The 12,967-nt window shown below is 48.4% G+C and overlaps 1 protein-coding gene across 1 annotated transcript in view; it reads right to left on the reverse strand.

Moving 5' to 3' along the window:
- Window positions 1-4,857: 4,857 nt before the first annotated feature.
- Window positions 4,858-12,967, reverse strand: part of Hebp1 (heme binding protein 1) — a 29,535-nt gene continuing 21,425 nt past the window's right edge. Inside the window, exon 4 of the mRNA NM_001398876.1 lies at window positions 4,858-5,405. Coding sequence (NP_001385805.1) covers window positions 5,231-5,405 — 175 coding nt within the window. The 3' untranslated portion in view covers window positions 4,858-5,230. The remainder of the gene's footprint in view (window positions 5,406-12,967) is intronic.

Genomic DNA, 12,967 nt, shown 5'->3' on the forward strand with positions numbered 1-12,967 from the left:
TGCTCTTAACCACTGAGCAATCTCTCCAGCTCCATGAGGTGATTTTTTTGGTGAAAGTGTAGCTTATTCACTGCAGAGACAAGACAGTCTTACAGTTGGGTTCTGTGAAACTCATCACAACCAACACCAATTCTTGCCCCACTCACAGGGCACTGTATCATTTCTACCTTGCTAGCTTGGTTCCTGACGCTGTGTTTGTGGCTATTGTTTGGGCCTTTCCCCAGATTATTCTTCTTTTTTTTTTTAATTTTATTTTTCTTGGATATTTTATGTCTTTACATTTCAAATGTTATCCCCTTTCCTCCCTCTCCCATCCCCCCTCTCCCCTTCCCTCTGCTTCTATGAAGATGCTCCCGCTCCCACCCACCCACTCCCACCTCACCGCTCCAGCATTCCCCTACACTGGGGAAATGAGCCTTCACAGGACCAAGGGCTTCTCCTCCCATTGATGCTGGACAATGCCATCCTCTGCTACATGTGCAGCTGGAGCCATGGGTCCCTCCATGTGTACTCATTGGTTGGTACAGAACGATGTTGCTATAGAAACAAAAACAGGAAAAGCCTAGTGCCGGCACGGGACATGAACTCAAAGGCCAAACCTATGGCATTCCACCAGATACAAACCCGTCAACGTGGCATGCCGTGAAACTGTAATTACTGTGCCCAAGATCAAAGAACATTACTCAAGAGTGGGAAGCCAAGTGTAAATTAGGGTGATCTTCCTTAAACAAGCTATGACTAACTCACTGGGGGTTCCCCTGGGTTTGTAGCTGCAATCATCCTATGACCCCAGGACACTGTCATGGGCCACACGACATCCAGAACTAATCTTACTGGACAGAGCTTGCACAACATGGGGGATGCTAAGGGCCCAGGAAGGGGGTGTTCTGGGAAATGGCTGAGCATGTCTGTGAATAGCTCAGGGAGGCTGTGGCCTCAAGCCATGACCCTTGTGACCCCCAGCACTCAGCCTACAAGAGGGTCAGTCATCGATACCCAAACTTCCTGTTCAGTGTTTTCCAGGGCCCCATGCTCTAATCCAGCCTCCACCCCCACACCCCCACCCCCAAGGAGAGAGGTGAGATGAGGCCGGAGGCTTTTAAAAATAAACTTCTGTTTTGGCAATGACACCGGTGAGAGTGGGCAGGGCGACAGATGGGAGCGTCTTCATTTGTAGATTGGCAATGGGCAAGCCGGTGCTTGTGGTCTCCCTTTTCTCTTTCTCCCTCCCTTTTGGCTTCCTTCCTTTCTTTTTTTTTTTTTCTTTTTGAGAGACAGTATCTCACCTTTTTTTTTTTTTATGAGTACAAAACCTTTAGATCGAAAATTGACAATGACTGCTCCCCCGCCCCCCGCCCCCATCTCCCATCAATTATTTCACAAATCATGGAAGGAGGACTCTGTCAGGGTCAGCAAAGTCTCTCTGCCAACTTCCTGAACCCAAGGCTGGTGTCCAGGTCTGGCTCCTGCCAAGGCAAGGCCTGCTGGTTGGGTTCAGGCATAGACAATTCTCAGCCTGGAGAGGTCTCTATGAGGATCTGAGGTCGAGTGTTCCCTTCTTGAGGAGAGTGTTGCCACTCGGTGCCGTCTCCCAGGTTGCAACAACAGCAAATGCCCTTTTTTTGGGAGGGGGAGAAGGGATTCATAATGGTTCCATATCAGGGTCTGCAGGCCCTTCTCCTTGTCACTGGGCACCAGGTCTATGACAGCAGCCGGGCTCTCCTCACAGGTGTTGGGGCAGGAGCATCAGCACAGCCTCCAGGAGCTGTGGGATGTCCAGTCTGTTCTGAGCTCCACAGGCCCACACTGGCAGAGGAGGAAGTAGGGAAGTTTGCATCTGCAAGGACCCACTGCTGAACTTGGAACCTGGTTTGCCCTTTTCGGAGATCTGTGGCCTGGTTCAATGAAGGCCTCAGCCCAGCTCTTTCCCCAAGCAGCTGGATAGCTTCCTGCTCCAATGGGCAAGGTGACTGCAGCAGAATCCCCAACCTTTCCTGAACCCCGTCGGTCAAGGGCTCCAGCGTGGATCTCACCACGGCTCTCTACGTGCCCACCAATCTTGTCTCCCTGCCCCAGAGTATCTCACTTTTAGCTCAGGTTGGAACTCAACACGCAATCCAGGCAGGGCCTTGAACTTGTGGCAATCTCCTGCCTTGGCCTTATAACCGTGTGCCGCCATGCCCAGCCTGTTTTGTTTGTCTTCCTCCAGCTTGATATAGGTTCTCATGTTGCACAGGCTAGACTCAAACTCTATGTAGCCAAGGCTGGCTCTGGACTCCCACTCCTCTTGCCTCCAATGTGAAAGCGTGTACCACCATGCACGCCAGCAACCTTGCATTATTAAGTATAGAACAGGGGCGAATTTATTTTTCTTTCTCAGCTCTTGTCCCTTATATCCAGTGAACTCTGTCACTGTCATCTAGTTGTCCCTGGGTCTTCAGTGTGTGTAGGGGGAGCGGGTGGCTGAAATCCATTCTCCTTGCCTCTCCGGTGGCTGTGCTCCCCAGTTCTGGCTTTTGCAGGGGAGGGAGGAAAGACAGGGAACAGCAGGCACTGGGGGTGGAGGAGAGAAAATCTGCACATCTTAGCCAACCTGGCCTCACCCATCTCAATCACTCTCTCCTCCCGTCTCTCACTTGCCAATAGGCACACATACCCACACACCCCTCTCCATGTTGGAATCACAGCTGATTGTCCTGCTAAGGCCATTCTGGATCCCTTTCTCCTGGGCCTCTGAGTTTCCCAGTTAGAGGAACACACTTCCCAAGTTGTATACACTTTCCAAATTGTATACATTTTCCAAGTTGCAAACACACCTTGCAGCAGCTTTTGTTGACCTAGTCAGTTGGTGCCACTCTTCCTGGGGGACCTCTGGAAAACACTTGTTTTCTCACACAATGGGGCTAAGGATGTTGCAGGTGCTGCTTCCTCTCCTTGGTCCTTCCCTGCCTTGAGCAAGGCCCTGACAGCAGGATCTGCCGTGGCTACCTTGCAGCCCGGAGACGATAGCATCTGCTATTCAACCTACTTGTATATTTCTTGCCGTTTAAGAAGAGAAAGCTTCATCCCTTCTACTACTCACTGCATTCCTAGATGATATATCCGGGAAGGAGGCGGGGTTATTTAGAGACAGGGCATTCCAGGCCCTTTTGAAAAGGTAGGGGTCAAGGTACCATCAATGGGATGGTGAGATCCAGCCTTTGGAAGAGGTGACAAGGGGTTCTGTGGCTGTTCTGGGGTGAGGAGATTAGAAAGGCCGGGCAGCTGGAGGAGCAGAGGAGGAATCACACAGGGCTTCACAGGTCAGAAATGGACTTTCAGTTGTCATAGTGCCATGCAAGGGGTTGACATTGAGGCTGGTCTTCCTGACTCAGCCACACACCCCCTCCTTGTATATTCTGTACTGTGGACAGACGTTTCCTCTTAAAACACGATGGGGTCATGTTCCCAATTAATGCTACACAAGTATTTTTAATTTTTCTTTTTTAGGACAAAATCCAAACTGGGACCAGAGAGATGGCTTAGCAGTTAAGAGGGCTTGCTGCTCAATCATGGGGACTTGGCAGTCATTCTAACACCTTCTTTAGGCCTCTTTGTACACACACACACACACACACACACACACACACTCTTCAAAGTGCCTGGCATGACCTGCACTACCCTTCTCTTAGACTTGGGTTCATTGTGAAAGCTTGGGCATAGTCTCACCTCCTCATCTGTGTGAGAGTCATGACACGACCCCTCCATTCAGAGTCCCCATGGTCAGTTTCACAGCACGTGCGTGCGCAGTGCACCAGGCGGCCAAGGGTGGTCTTCAGAAACACTGGAGGCTGTAACTCAGAAGTGACCCTGGAAGGCCCCCACTGACACTCCATCAGTCACTGTTTCTCCTCCTCCTTCTCCAGAGCCTTTCTTCCCCCTTCTAAGCATCATGCAGAGTGAGCTCTTGCTGTTTCCATAGTAACCCAATCACGGACAGGTGGTCTCTTGAGTTTCCTCTGGGAGATCTTTATAGTTGTCTAATTTAAGGCTGTTGATGGGGCTGATCCTGGTACACCTCATGACCCCTTAAGTCCCCTGCCTTGCTACCTGCAACGAGTTCCAGTTTAGCTCCTTTCCCCACTTCCCACTCACAGCTCCCGCCCCCTTCTCTGTAGGCAAAACTCTTCATCTTTTCTTTCAATTCCTGTCTCTCATTCAGTTAAGGAAACTGGAGCCTCGCCTTTTCTGATCTCATCGGTCTGAATAACTCCTCCTGGTGAGATTTCCTGCCCTCGGGGTTGGTTGTGTGGGGGAGTGTGAGCTTTCTTCTCCATCTGCTTTCGTAACTTCTGCAAACCCCTGTGGACCAACCGCAGCTTGCGAACCTGATCCTCTGCTGTTGTTCACAGATGTGCTGTCTGGAAACTGTAAATCCTCAGCTCAGAGATAGCCAGGCGTCCAGAGCTCCGCCTCTTTCCATGGGATCCTTGGAGAATATTCTGCAGACTCCAGATCTCGAAATACAGTGAACATCGTCAACGGCACTCTGTTAAGACTGTCAGTCTTGGGGCTGGAGGGATGGCTCAGTGGTTAAGCGTGGTTGCTGCTTTTCCAGAGGACCTGGTTCAGTTCTCAGTCACTCAAGTCTGGCGGCTCCCAATCTCCTGTAACCCCAGCTCCATGGTGGACTTGGTGTCCTCTTATGGACTCTAAGAGCGCTTACCCACACATGAGCAGACAGACAGACAGACAGACAGACAGACAGACACACACACACACACACACACGCACACGCACACGCACACGCACACGCAAACACGTAAAAATAAGTATTTCTTAAAGGACTATAGAACTGGGAAATAACTTAGAACTGTCTCTACTGCATAAGTCAAAGATTTATATTTTTGGGTTCTTTCTAGACAAAGTTCTTAAAAGAATCACAGACGAAAGCTCATGCATAAATCACATATTTCCTCACTAACAAAAATACAAAATTGATAATTTTAAAAAGATCAGTTTTCAGTGACCCAGATGGCTGAGGAAATGCTGCTTGGCATTTTTTTTTTTCCTGATCTGACGCAGAACATCCTAACTTGAGAACAATGCTGCCAGTCTTCACTTATTTCAGAAAACCGGCAGCGAGGGATTTTTGAAGGAAAGCTGGAACTGAAGAAGTACTGCCCCTTCTTGACCCCAAGTCAGGGGACACATGGCACTCTTCCACGATGTTCTCAGTTCAGCCAGTGACTCACACCTTCACAAGCCAGACCTCATTACGACGTCCATAGGGCTTCATGGGAGGGTCATACCCGGCGCAGTAGTAGACATCACCCTGGTAGGTGGCTGGTGTGCCCTCCAGGGTGGTACGTAGCTGGGTGGCGTGAGCAACATAGTCGGCTTCCTTGGCATAACCACCGAATTGCCTAAAGACAGAAGAGCAAGGGCTGGTAAGAAAGGGCATGGCCTTGCAGAGAAGGCAAGTCTTTTAGAGGGAAGACATAGCCATGGCTAAGGCAAGCACGCCAGAGAGGTGAGAGGAGGGGGTCCACTCCAGCCCATCTATAAATATGTAATATGTAGCCCTTCTTCCTTGTGCTATGGGTGTTGTATGCACTACTGAGACTAAACATGTAACTCGGGAATGAAAGGCAGCAGCGCTCAGAAGCCAACTGTGAGCTCTCTGGCTCCCTCTGCTGCCTCAGCTGCCACTCTGCCTGACATCAGCAGGAAGGACAGACACCTCGGAGAGCTGGGTGGAGCTGCCAAGGTGGGGGTGACAGCTGTGTGTCTTCTGAAACAGGACAGCTGTCATGACTGAGCACATCCTAACAGGGACACTAGGTGGCTTCATTAGATCAGAGCTGACCAGGGCTGGCACCCAAGGATGTCTCGGGAGGGGCTCTGTGCAAGCTTCACACGCTTACCTGACGAGGAAACCTCTTCTAATCACCACCCCCCCGCTGTGAAATCATAAAACCTTTCCTTTTCTAGGAAGTAAAGAGATTCCTCACAAGGTGGGTTATTTATTGTGATGTCAGAAATGGGGAGTAGAGAAGCCGCCCCTTCCCAGATTAGCCCCTTTCTTATATAACTGCGTCCACAGCAAAACTCATTCTGCTTCCAGTCTAAAATAAACCACTCTACATCCGGCCTTCACTAACCTCTTTATTAGAGTCAAATACACCCGCATTGATAATGAGCTTTGTGACTCAAAAATCTGACTTTGGACCAGGCCAACATGGGGCCAAATGATACATTAGTTTTGGTGGAGTTCTTTGAATCATGCTTGGCTCTTTTACGAGCGGTTAGTCACGCTCAGCAAGCATTCAGCCTGTTGATTACAGGGTCACCCAGGACTTTGTCTGTGAGGGACTGCTCATTCTGATGTCCAAACAGCAGCCAAAAAACAGGGAGGAAGATGAAGCCAATTTCAAATGAATGCAGCTTGGTTCTTCAAATAAACAGGAGAAGAGAAGAGGGGGAGTAGAAGGTAGAGAAGATGGCTGAGCTCTGTTTCAGTGAGCCTCACCAAGGAGGAAATGGGATCAGCAGACAGAGGATAAGTTTCAAGGGCTTTTCTAGCAATGATGGCCTGCTAGCCATTGGAGTAGTGTAAAGTCTGTGTCTGGGAGTCACCTGGGTGAAGTACAGAGGATACTGCTATGGGAACAAGGGTAGAAGGTTTCCCACAGACTCTGCTCATTATGCCGTGATATGAGATTGTTCCGTGAAATGAATAATTCTCGATCTCTCAATTACTGATTTTGTGTGTGCTGGAGAGATGGCTCAGAGGTTAAGAGCACCTGTAGATCCTACAGAGGACCAGAGTTCGGTTCCCAGCACCCACGTCAGGCAGCTCACAGCCGCCCATGACTTCAGCTTCAGGGGATCCAGCGCCCTCTGCTGGCTTCCAAAGGCACAGACACACACAGACACATACAGAGATGTAATTAATTAAATGGAAAACAGTCTTTTTTTTTTTTTTTTTTTTTTTTTTGGAGCTGGGGACCGAACCCAGGGCCTTGCGCTTCCTAGGTAAGCGCTCTACTACTGAGCTAAATCCCCAGCCGGAAAACAAAGTCTTAAACACCACCAAAGGACTGATTTTGGAAAGGTCCAGAAGTATTGTAGTTAAGTAGAGGCAAATTGAATGTAAGCTGCAATCCTAGCCCCACCTTCCAGCTCACGGGCAAGGTCAAACCCTTTAGTATCTTGAGTGCTTGAGTCCTTGGCTAAGCAAGGATGATAATGGCTGCTTGAGAGGCTGCTGGGGAAATTAAGGGAGAAAAGACTGCCGGCTGCCCAGTGTAGTGCTTGTCACACAGTAGGAACCACTATTACCACTGTCCCTTGGCGTCTGTGAAGTGATTATTCAAGGTCCTGCGCAGGTACTAAGATCTGTAGCTGCTCAAGTCACTAATGCAAAAGTCTCATGTACTCCGTGCGGTCCTCTCAGATACTTTATTTCTTATTCTCTCTCTTCTGTCTCTGTCTCTGTCTCTGTCTCTCTCTCTCTGTCTGTCTGCCTCTTTGTCTCTCTCTGTCTTGTCTGTCTGTCTCTGCCTCTTTGTCTCTCTCTGTTTGTCTCTCCGTCTCTGCCTCTCCCTGTCTGTCTGTCTGTCTCTCTGTATGATCCGTGAGGGAGGACCTCTGTATGCTATAGCATAGATGGAAGCAAGAGAACAAATTTTGGGCGTCAGTTTTCTCTTTCCACAGTGGGTCTCAGGGGTCAAACTCAGGTCTTCAGCCTTGCACAGTAAGCACTTTCACCCACTGAGTGCTGGCCCCTCTAAGGCCCTTAAATAATTTTTGAATTACAGACCATATTTCATGCAATGTAAATGCTGTGTAAGTAGCTGTTAAAATGTATTTTTTGGGGGGGGATAATGATGAAGAAAAAGTTTGTGGGGCCATGGAATGGCTAAGCAGGCTGACAGCAGGATCCACATGGCCAGAGAGAGAACAGACTCCGGTGAACTGTTCTCTGATATCTGTATGCTCACCATGGCACACACGCACGTGTGCTCATGCACACACACACACGCGCGCGCGCACACACACACACAGAAACATGCACACAGAAACACACACACACAAAAACACACATACACACAGAAACATACATACATACACACGCAGAAACACATACACACAAACACACATACATACACACAGAAACACATACACACGCAGAAACACACATACACACAGAAACACACACACAGAAATACACACATACACACACACATACAAACACACACAACACAGAAACACACACAGAAATACACACATACACACACACATACAACCACACACAACACAGAAACACACACACATACAAACACACACACAACACAGAAACACACACATATACACACACAGAAACATATACACACACAAACACACACACATACACACACAAACACACATACACACACAGAAACACACACAGAGAAACATACATACACACACAGAAACACACACACATACAAACACACATACACACAACACAAAAACACACACACACATACAAACACACATACACACAACACAGAAACACACACATATACACACACAGAAACATATACACACACAAACACACACACATACACACAAAAACAAATACATACACAGAAACACACACAGAGAAACATACACACACACACACACACACAGAAGAAACACACACACACACATGCGCCAATTGTCACCAAGTGTTTTGAAAAATGTTTGTTGTATTTGGTACAGATACAAATTTCTTAGGATTTTTGCCACACAGACCCATGATGGGACAAGCAGATAGATGAAATATCTAACGTGTGACAGTTACTTTTTAAATTTTTGTTACAATCATTCATTCATTCACTCACTCATTCAGTGTGTGGATGTGTGCATGTGTGCACAGCATGGTGCTGCTGTCTGTGGGGACAGAGGACAGATTATATGGGTTGTTTCTTTTCCCCATGTGGATCCCGGGGCTTACACTCAGATCAGCCAGCGCCGTCACCAGCCGGGCCATCTCAACAACCTCACGTAGTACCTGAATATCCGTCTGGTACCATACGACAGGTAATTTTTGTCAGCTTGGCTGGATTTGGAATCACCTAGGGTACACACCTCAGGGTGTGCCTGCAAGAATGTTTTCCGGGAGGTTTAACTGGGGAAGGAATGAACATGGCAGCACCATCGCACAGACTGGGGTCCTGGGCTGAGTACAAAGGGAAGAAACCAAGCAAGGTGAGCTTCAGTGCCCCCGACACCCTCTACCCTCCGCTTGACAGACGGTGGGTGTAGTGTGACCAGTGGCCTCACACTCCTGCCTCCAGCCTTCTCTGTCTCAACGAGCGTTATTCCTTCTCAAACTGAGCCAAAGGTGAAACCTTTTCTACCTTAAGTTATTTTTTGTTGAGTATTTTGTTATTGTGTCAAGGAAGCTAATATACACTGCGAAAATCTTAGACCGGCAAAGAAGTGGAATCAGAGATACTCACTGAGAAAGTAAGGGAGCTGGTTGTGGAGACACAAGTGTTTGCACTCAAGGGGTACTGGCTCTGGTCAGTGAGGAGCAATTCAAGGTACAGATGTTGCTCAGAAAGCAGAAAGGTTGCTCTCAGGGGTCCTACAACGTCCCTCAGGAAGACCTATCAAAGGCCTCTTGGGAGTGGAGGCCCAGTAGACAGTGACAAAGGGAATGTCATCACTCAAGAATGTATAAAGTTCACTCCTGAAAAACCCTGCATTTATTCCCGGGCAGTATATGATCTTGTAATAAAAATAAAATCTCCCTATTGCTTCGCCATAGAAACTACCAGAAAACAAACAAGGCCGGGAGGGTCATAGAAATGCGGGCGTGTGCTGTCTTCTCTGCTCATTTTACCAACTCACTCTGACCCTAATCACGAAAGGCAAACAAGCTAGACAGCCAAGTCCTCCCAGGACTACAGCCCCTTGTAGGAAGGAGGCCCAGCCCTGGCTGACTCAGCCTTCATCACCGACCATCACCTCACTCCTACCAGTCTCGGCCTCCACTCGGCACACGCGGGATGACAGCTCGGTGTCCACAGCTCTGCAAATTCACGGGCATGCCTGAGTGAGCACCAAGGAATGCTTGTAAAGTGCTTCGAGCTCCCAAAAGGAAATAAAGTGCTTAAACTGTTTTCGCAGGCCTGTTAATAAGTTTGTAACTCCTCGTCTTCAAAGAAGCCATCCTCCAGGGCACTGTATTTTATCTCACCCAAGGTCAGAAGAACGACCGCGGTTACCACGGAAGCAAAAGATGTATGCGTATATACGCACGCATGCACACACGCACGCACGCACGCATGTGAGTCCAGGAAAAAAAAAAAAGAAAGAGGCAGACTAAAAAGACTAGGACACTTAGGAGAGTCAAACTTTCAGTCAGTCAAGGAGGCTAGCATGCACACATGTTACCTTTCAATGAGTCTGTGGCGCTGCCAGTGAGGGAGGGGGAAAAAAACGACTCAGAGATTGACCGTCTAATGCTGTCTAAAACCTTAACAATAGATGATACCAGTTTACAGAGAAAGTGGTTGTCCTAATGTCTTCTCCTTCTCTTACTGTGACAAAACACTGACGGAGAGCAGCTTAGAAGATGAGATGGGTTTCCTTGGCTTACACGCCCACGGCACAGTCCCTCACTATAGGAAGTCAGGATTTGAGCCTGGAGGTGAGAACTAAAGCAGAAGCCATAGAACAGTGGCTCTCAACCTTCCCAGTGCTGGGACCCTCTAATACTGCCCCTCACGCTGTGGTGACCCTCCACCACAAAATCTTCACTACTACTCCAGAACTGTAGTTTTGCTACTGTTATGAGTCACAATGTAAGTACCTGATATGCAGGGCATCTGATTTGTGATCTCTGTGAAAGGGTCATTCAACCCCCAAAGGGGTTGCGACCCACAGATTGAGAACCACTGCTACAGAGGAACCCCCCCCACCTCCCCAACCCCATGGCTGTAGCACCCAGCACCAACCAGCCCAGGGTCTGCACCTCTCACAGTGGGCTGTGCTGTTCCATATCAATCATTAATCAGGAAAATGCTGAAGACCTACCTCCAGGCCGGTGCAATGGATATAATTTCTCAATTGAGGACCCCTCCTCCCGGGTGTGCTGGCTAATTTTAGGTCAACTTGACGCTAGTAAGGGCTATTGGAGAGGAGAAAGCCTGTAGGGCTTTTTATTAATTAGTGCTTGACAGGAGAAGGTCCTGCCCATTGTGGGTGAGGCCACCTGGGCTGGTGGTCCTGGGTTCTATAAGAAAGCAGGCTGGGCAAGCCATGGAGAGTAAGCCAGTAAGCAGCACCCATTCACCGTCTGTGCATCAGTTCCTGTCTCCAGGTTCCTGCCTTATTTGAGTTCCTGTCCTGACTTCCTTCAGTGATGGACTACGATGTAGAAGCTTAAGACAAACAAACCCTTTCCTCCCCACCTTGGTTTCAGTCATGGTGTTTCATCTCAGCAACAGTAGCCCTAACTAAGACACCAGGTGACTCTAGGTTGTGCCAAGCTGAGAAAACTAACCAGCTGTGAATGCAGCCGCTGTGCCCCACACAAGAAGAGTAGCAACCGCCCATCTCCGTTCCACGGGGAGGAGGGAATTTCACCGATGCGGACTGAACAAGTGCAAGTACTGACTGGGTGGAACATTCTTGAGCACAGAGCCCAGGCCGGAGCTGCAAGAGGGTAGACAACTTCTGCTCCGTGGTGTCCTGGCCACCAGCGTTAGCGGTCAGGTCAGACACACCGAGACTGTATGGGCAGATGGAGCCACGACATAACTGGCGATGCGTGGGCATTTACATATATGATCCTATCTTATCCTCATGACAAACTAGGGATGGTTATCTTTGTCTTACAGACATGGAAACCGTATGAGTCATACGCCATCAATCTGACCGTCAGGGCCTCTCAGTGAACTGGCAAACCCCTGATTTCCAGCTCCCTCTCTCTTCTTTATTGTTTGGGTTGCTTGAGAGCCCTGTACATGCGCAGTAAGCCCTCGGTCACTGAGCCACGCCCCTTGACCATACACCTTCCAGTCTTTCCTTTTTTTCTTTTTGGGGATAGTGTCTCACTCTGTAGCCTAGGCTGGACTGATAAACTTACGATGGGCTTACTATATGAAGCCCTAGCTGGCTTCAGAGTCATGGCGGACCTCCTGCCTCTGCCTCCTTGGTGTTGAGTTACCAGCACGAGGCACCGCTGGCTCCAACTGTTCCTTCCCCAAACATGTCATTAAAATGGCGATGGTCTCACTTAAATCACCCAGTCTCTCCTATTACTGTCAGTCTCTGCTGAGAATCCAGTTGTGGGGGCTGAGTTCTCACCTCAAAGGGAGGACAGAAATCTGGAAGATCACCTTGAGTCTTAGTGTAAGGGAAATTCTATTCCCAAAGAATTCAGATAGGGGTAAAGGTGCTTGCTGCCAAGCCAGAGCACCTGAGTTCAAATCCCCAGACCTCACATGATGGGAAGAGAGAAAGAACCATTTCCTTAAAGTCGAATTCTGACCCCGACATGTACACCACATAAATGTGTGTGTATTTATATGTATATATATACTTATACAGTGGTGCATACTTTTAATCCCAGCAGATCTTTTATAAATTCTAGATCAGCCTGGTCTACACGGTGAGTTTCAGACTATCGAGGGCTACATGGTAAGGCCCTGTCTCAAACTAAGACTTAAAACAACAACAACAACAACAACACCTATTTATCTAGTATTATCTTTTTTCCTAAGGCATTTTATTTCTCTAAACAGTCCTGCTAATGAGGGTACAATCTCTTGGTGGGCGCCTCCTTACAAGGCTGTAGAAAGAGAATCTGGTCATCAAACATTCTCACTGTATTCCTTGAAATACTGCTCCCTTCTCTTACCAACCTTGTTTTCCGTTAAGCCAGAGTAACACACAGGATCCAACTGCTGTTAAGTGCACATTTGACTTGTGGTGACACCGTGTG

Source organism: Rattus norvegicus, chromosome 4 (genome assembly GCF_036323735.1).
Source record: "Rattus norvegicus strain BN/NHsdMcwi chromosome 4, GRCr8, whole genome shotgun sequence".
NCBI classification, from domain to species: domain Eukaryota; kingdom Metazoa; phylum Chordata; class Mammalia; order Rodentia; family Muridae; genus Rattus; species Rattus norvegicus.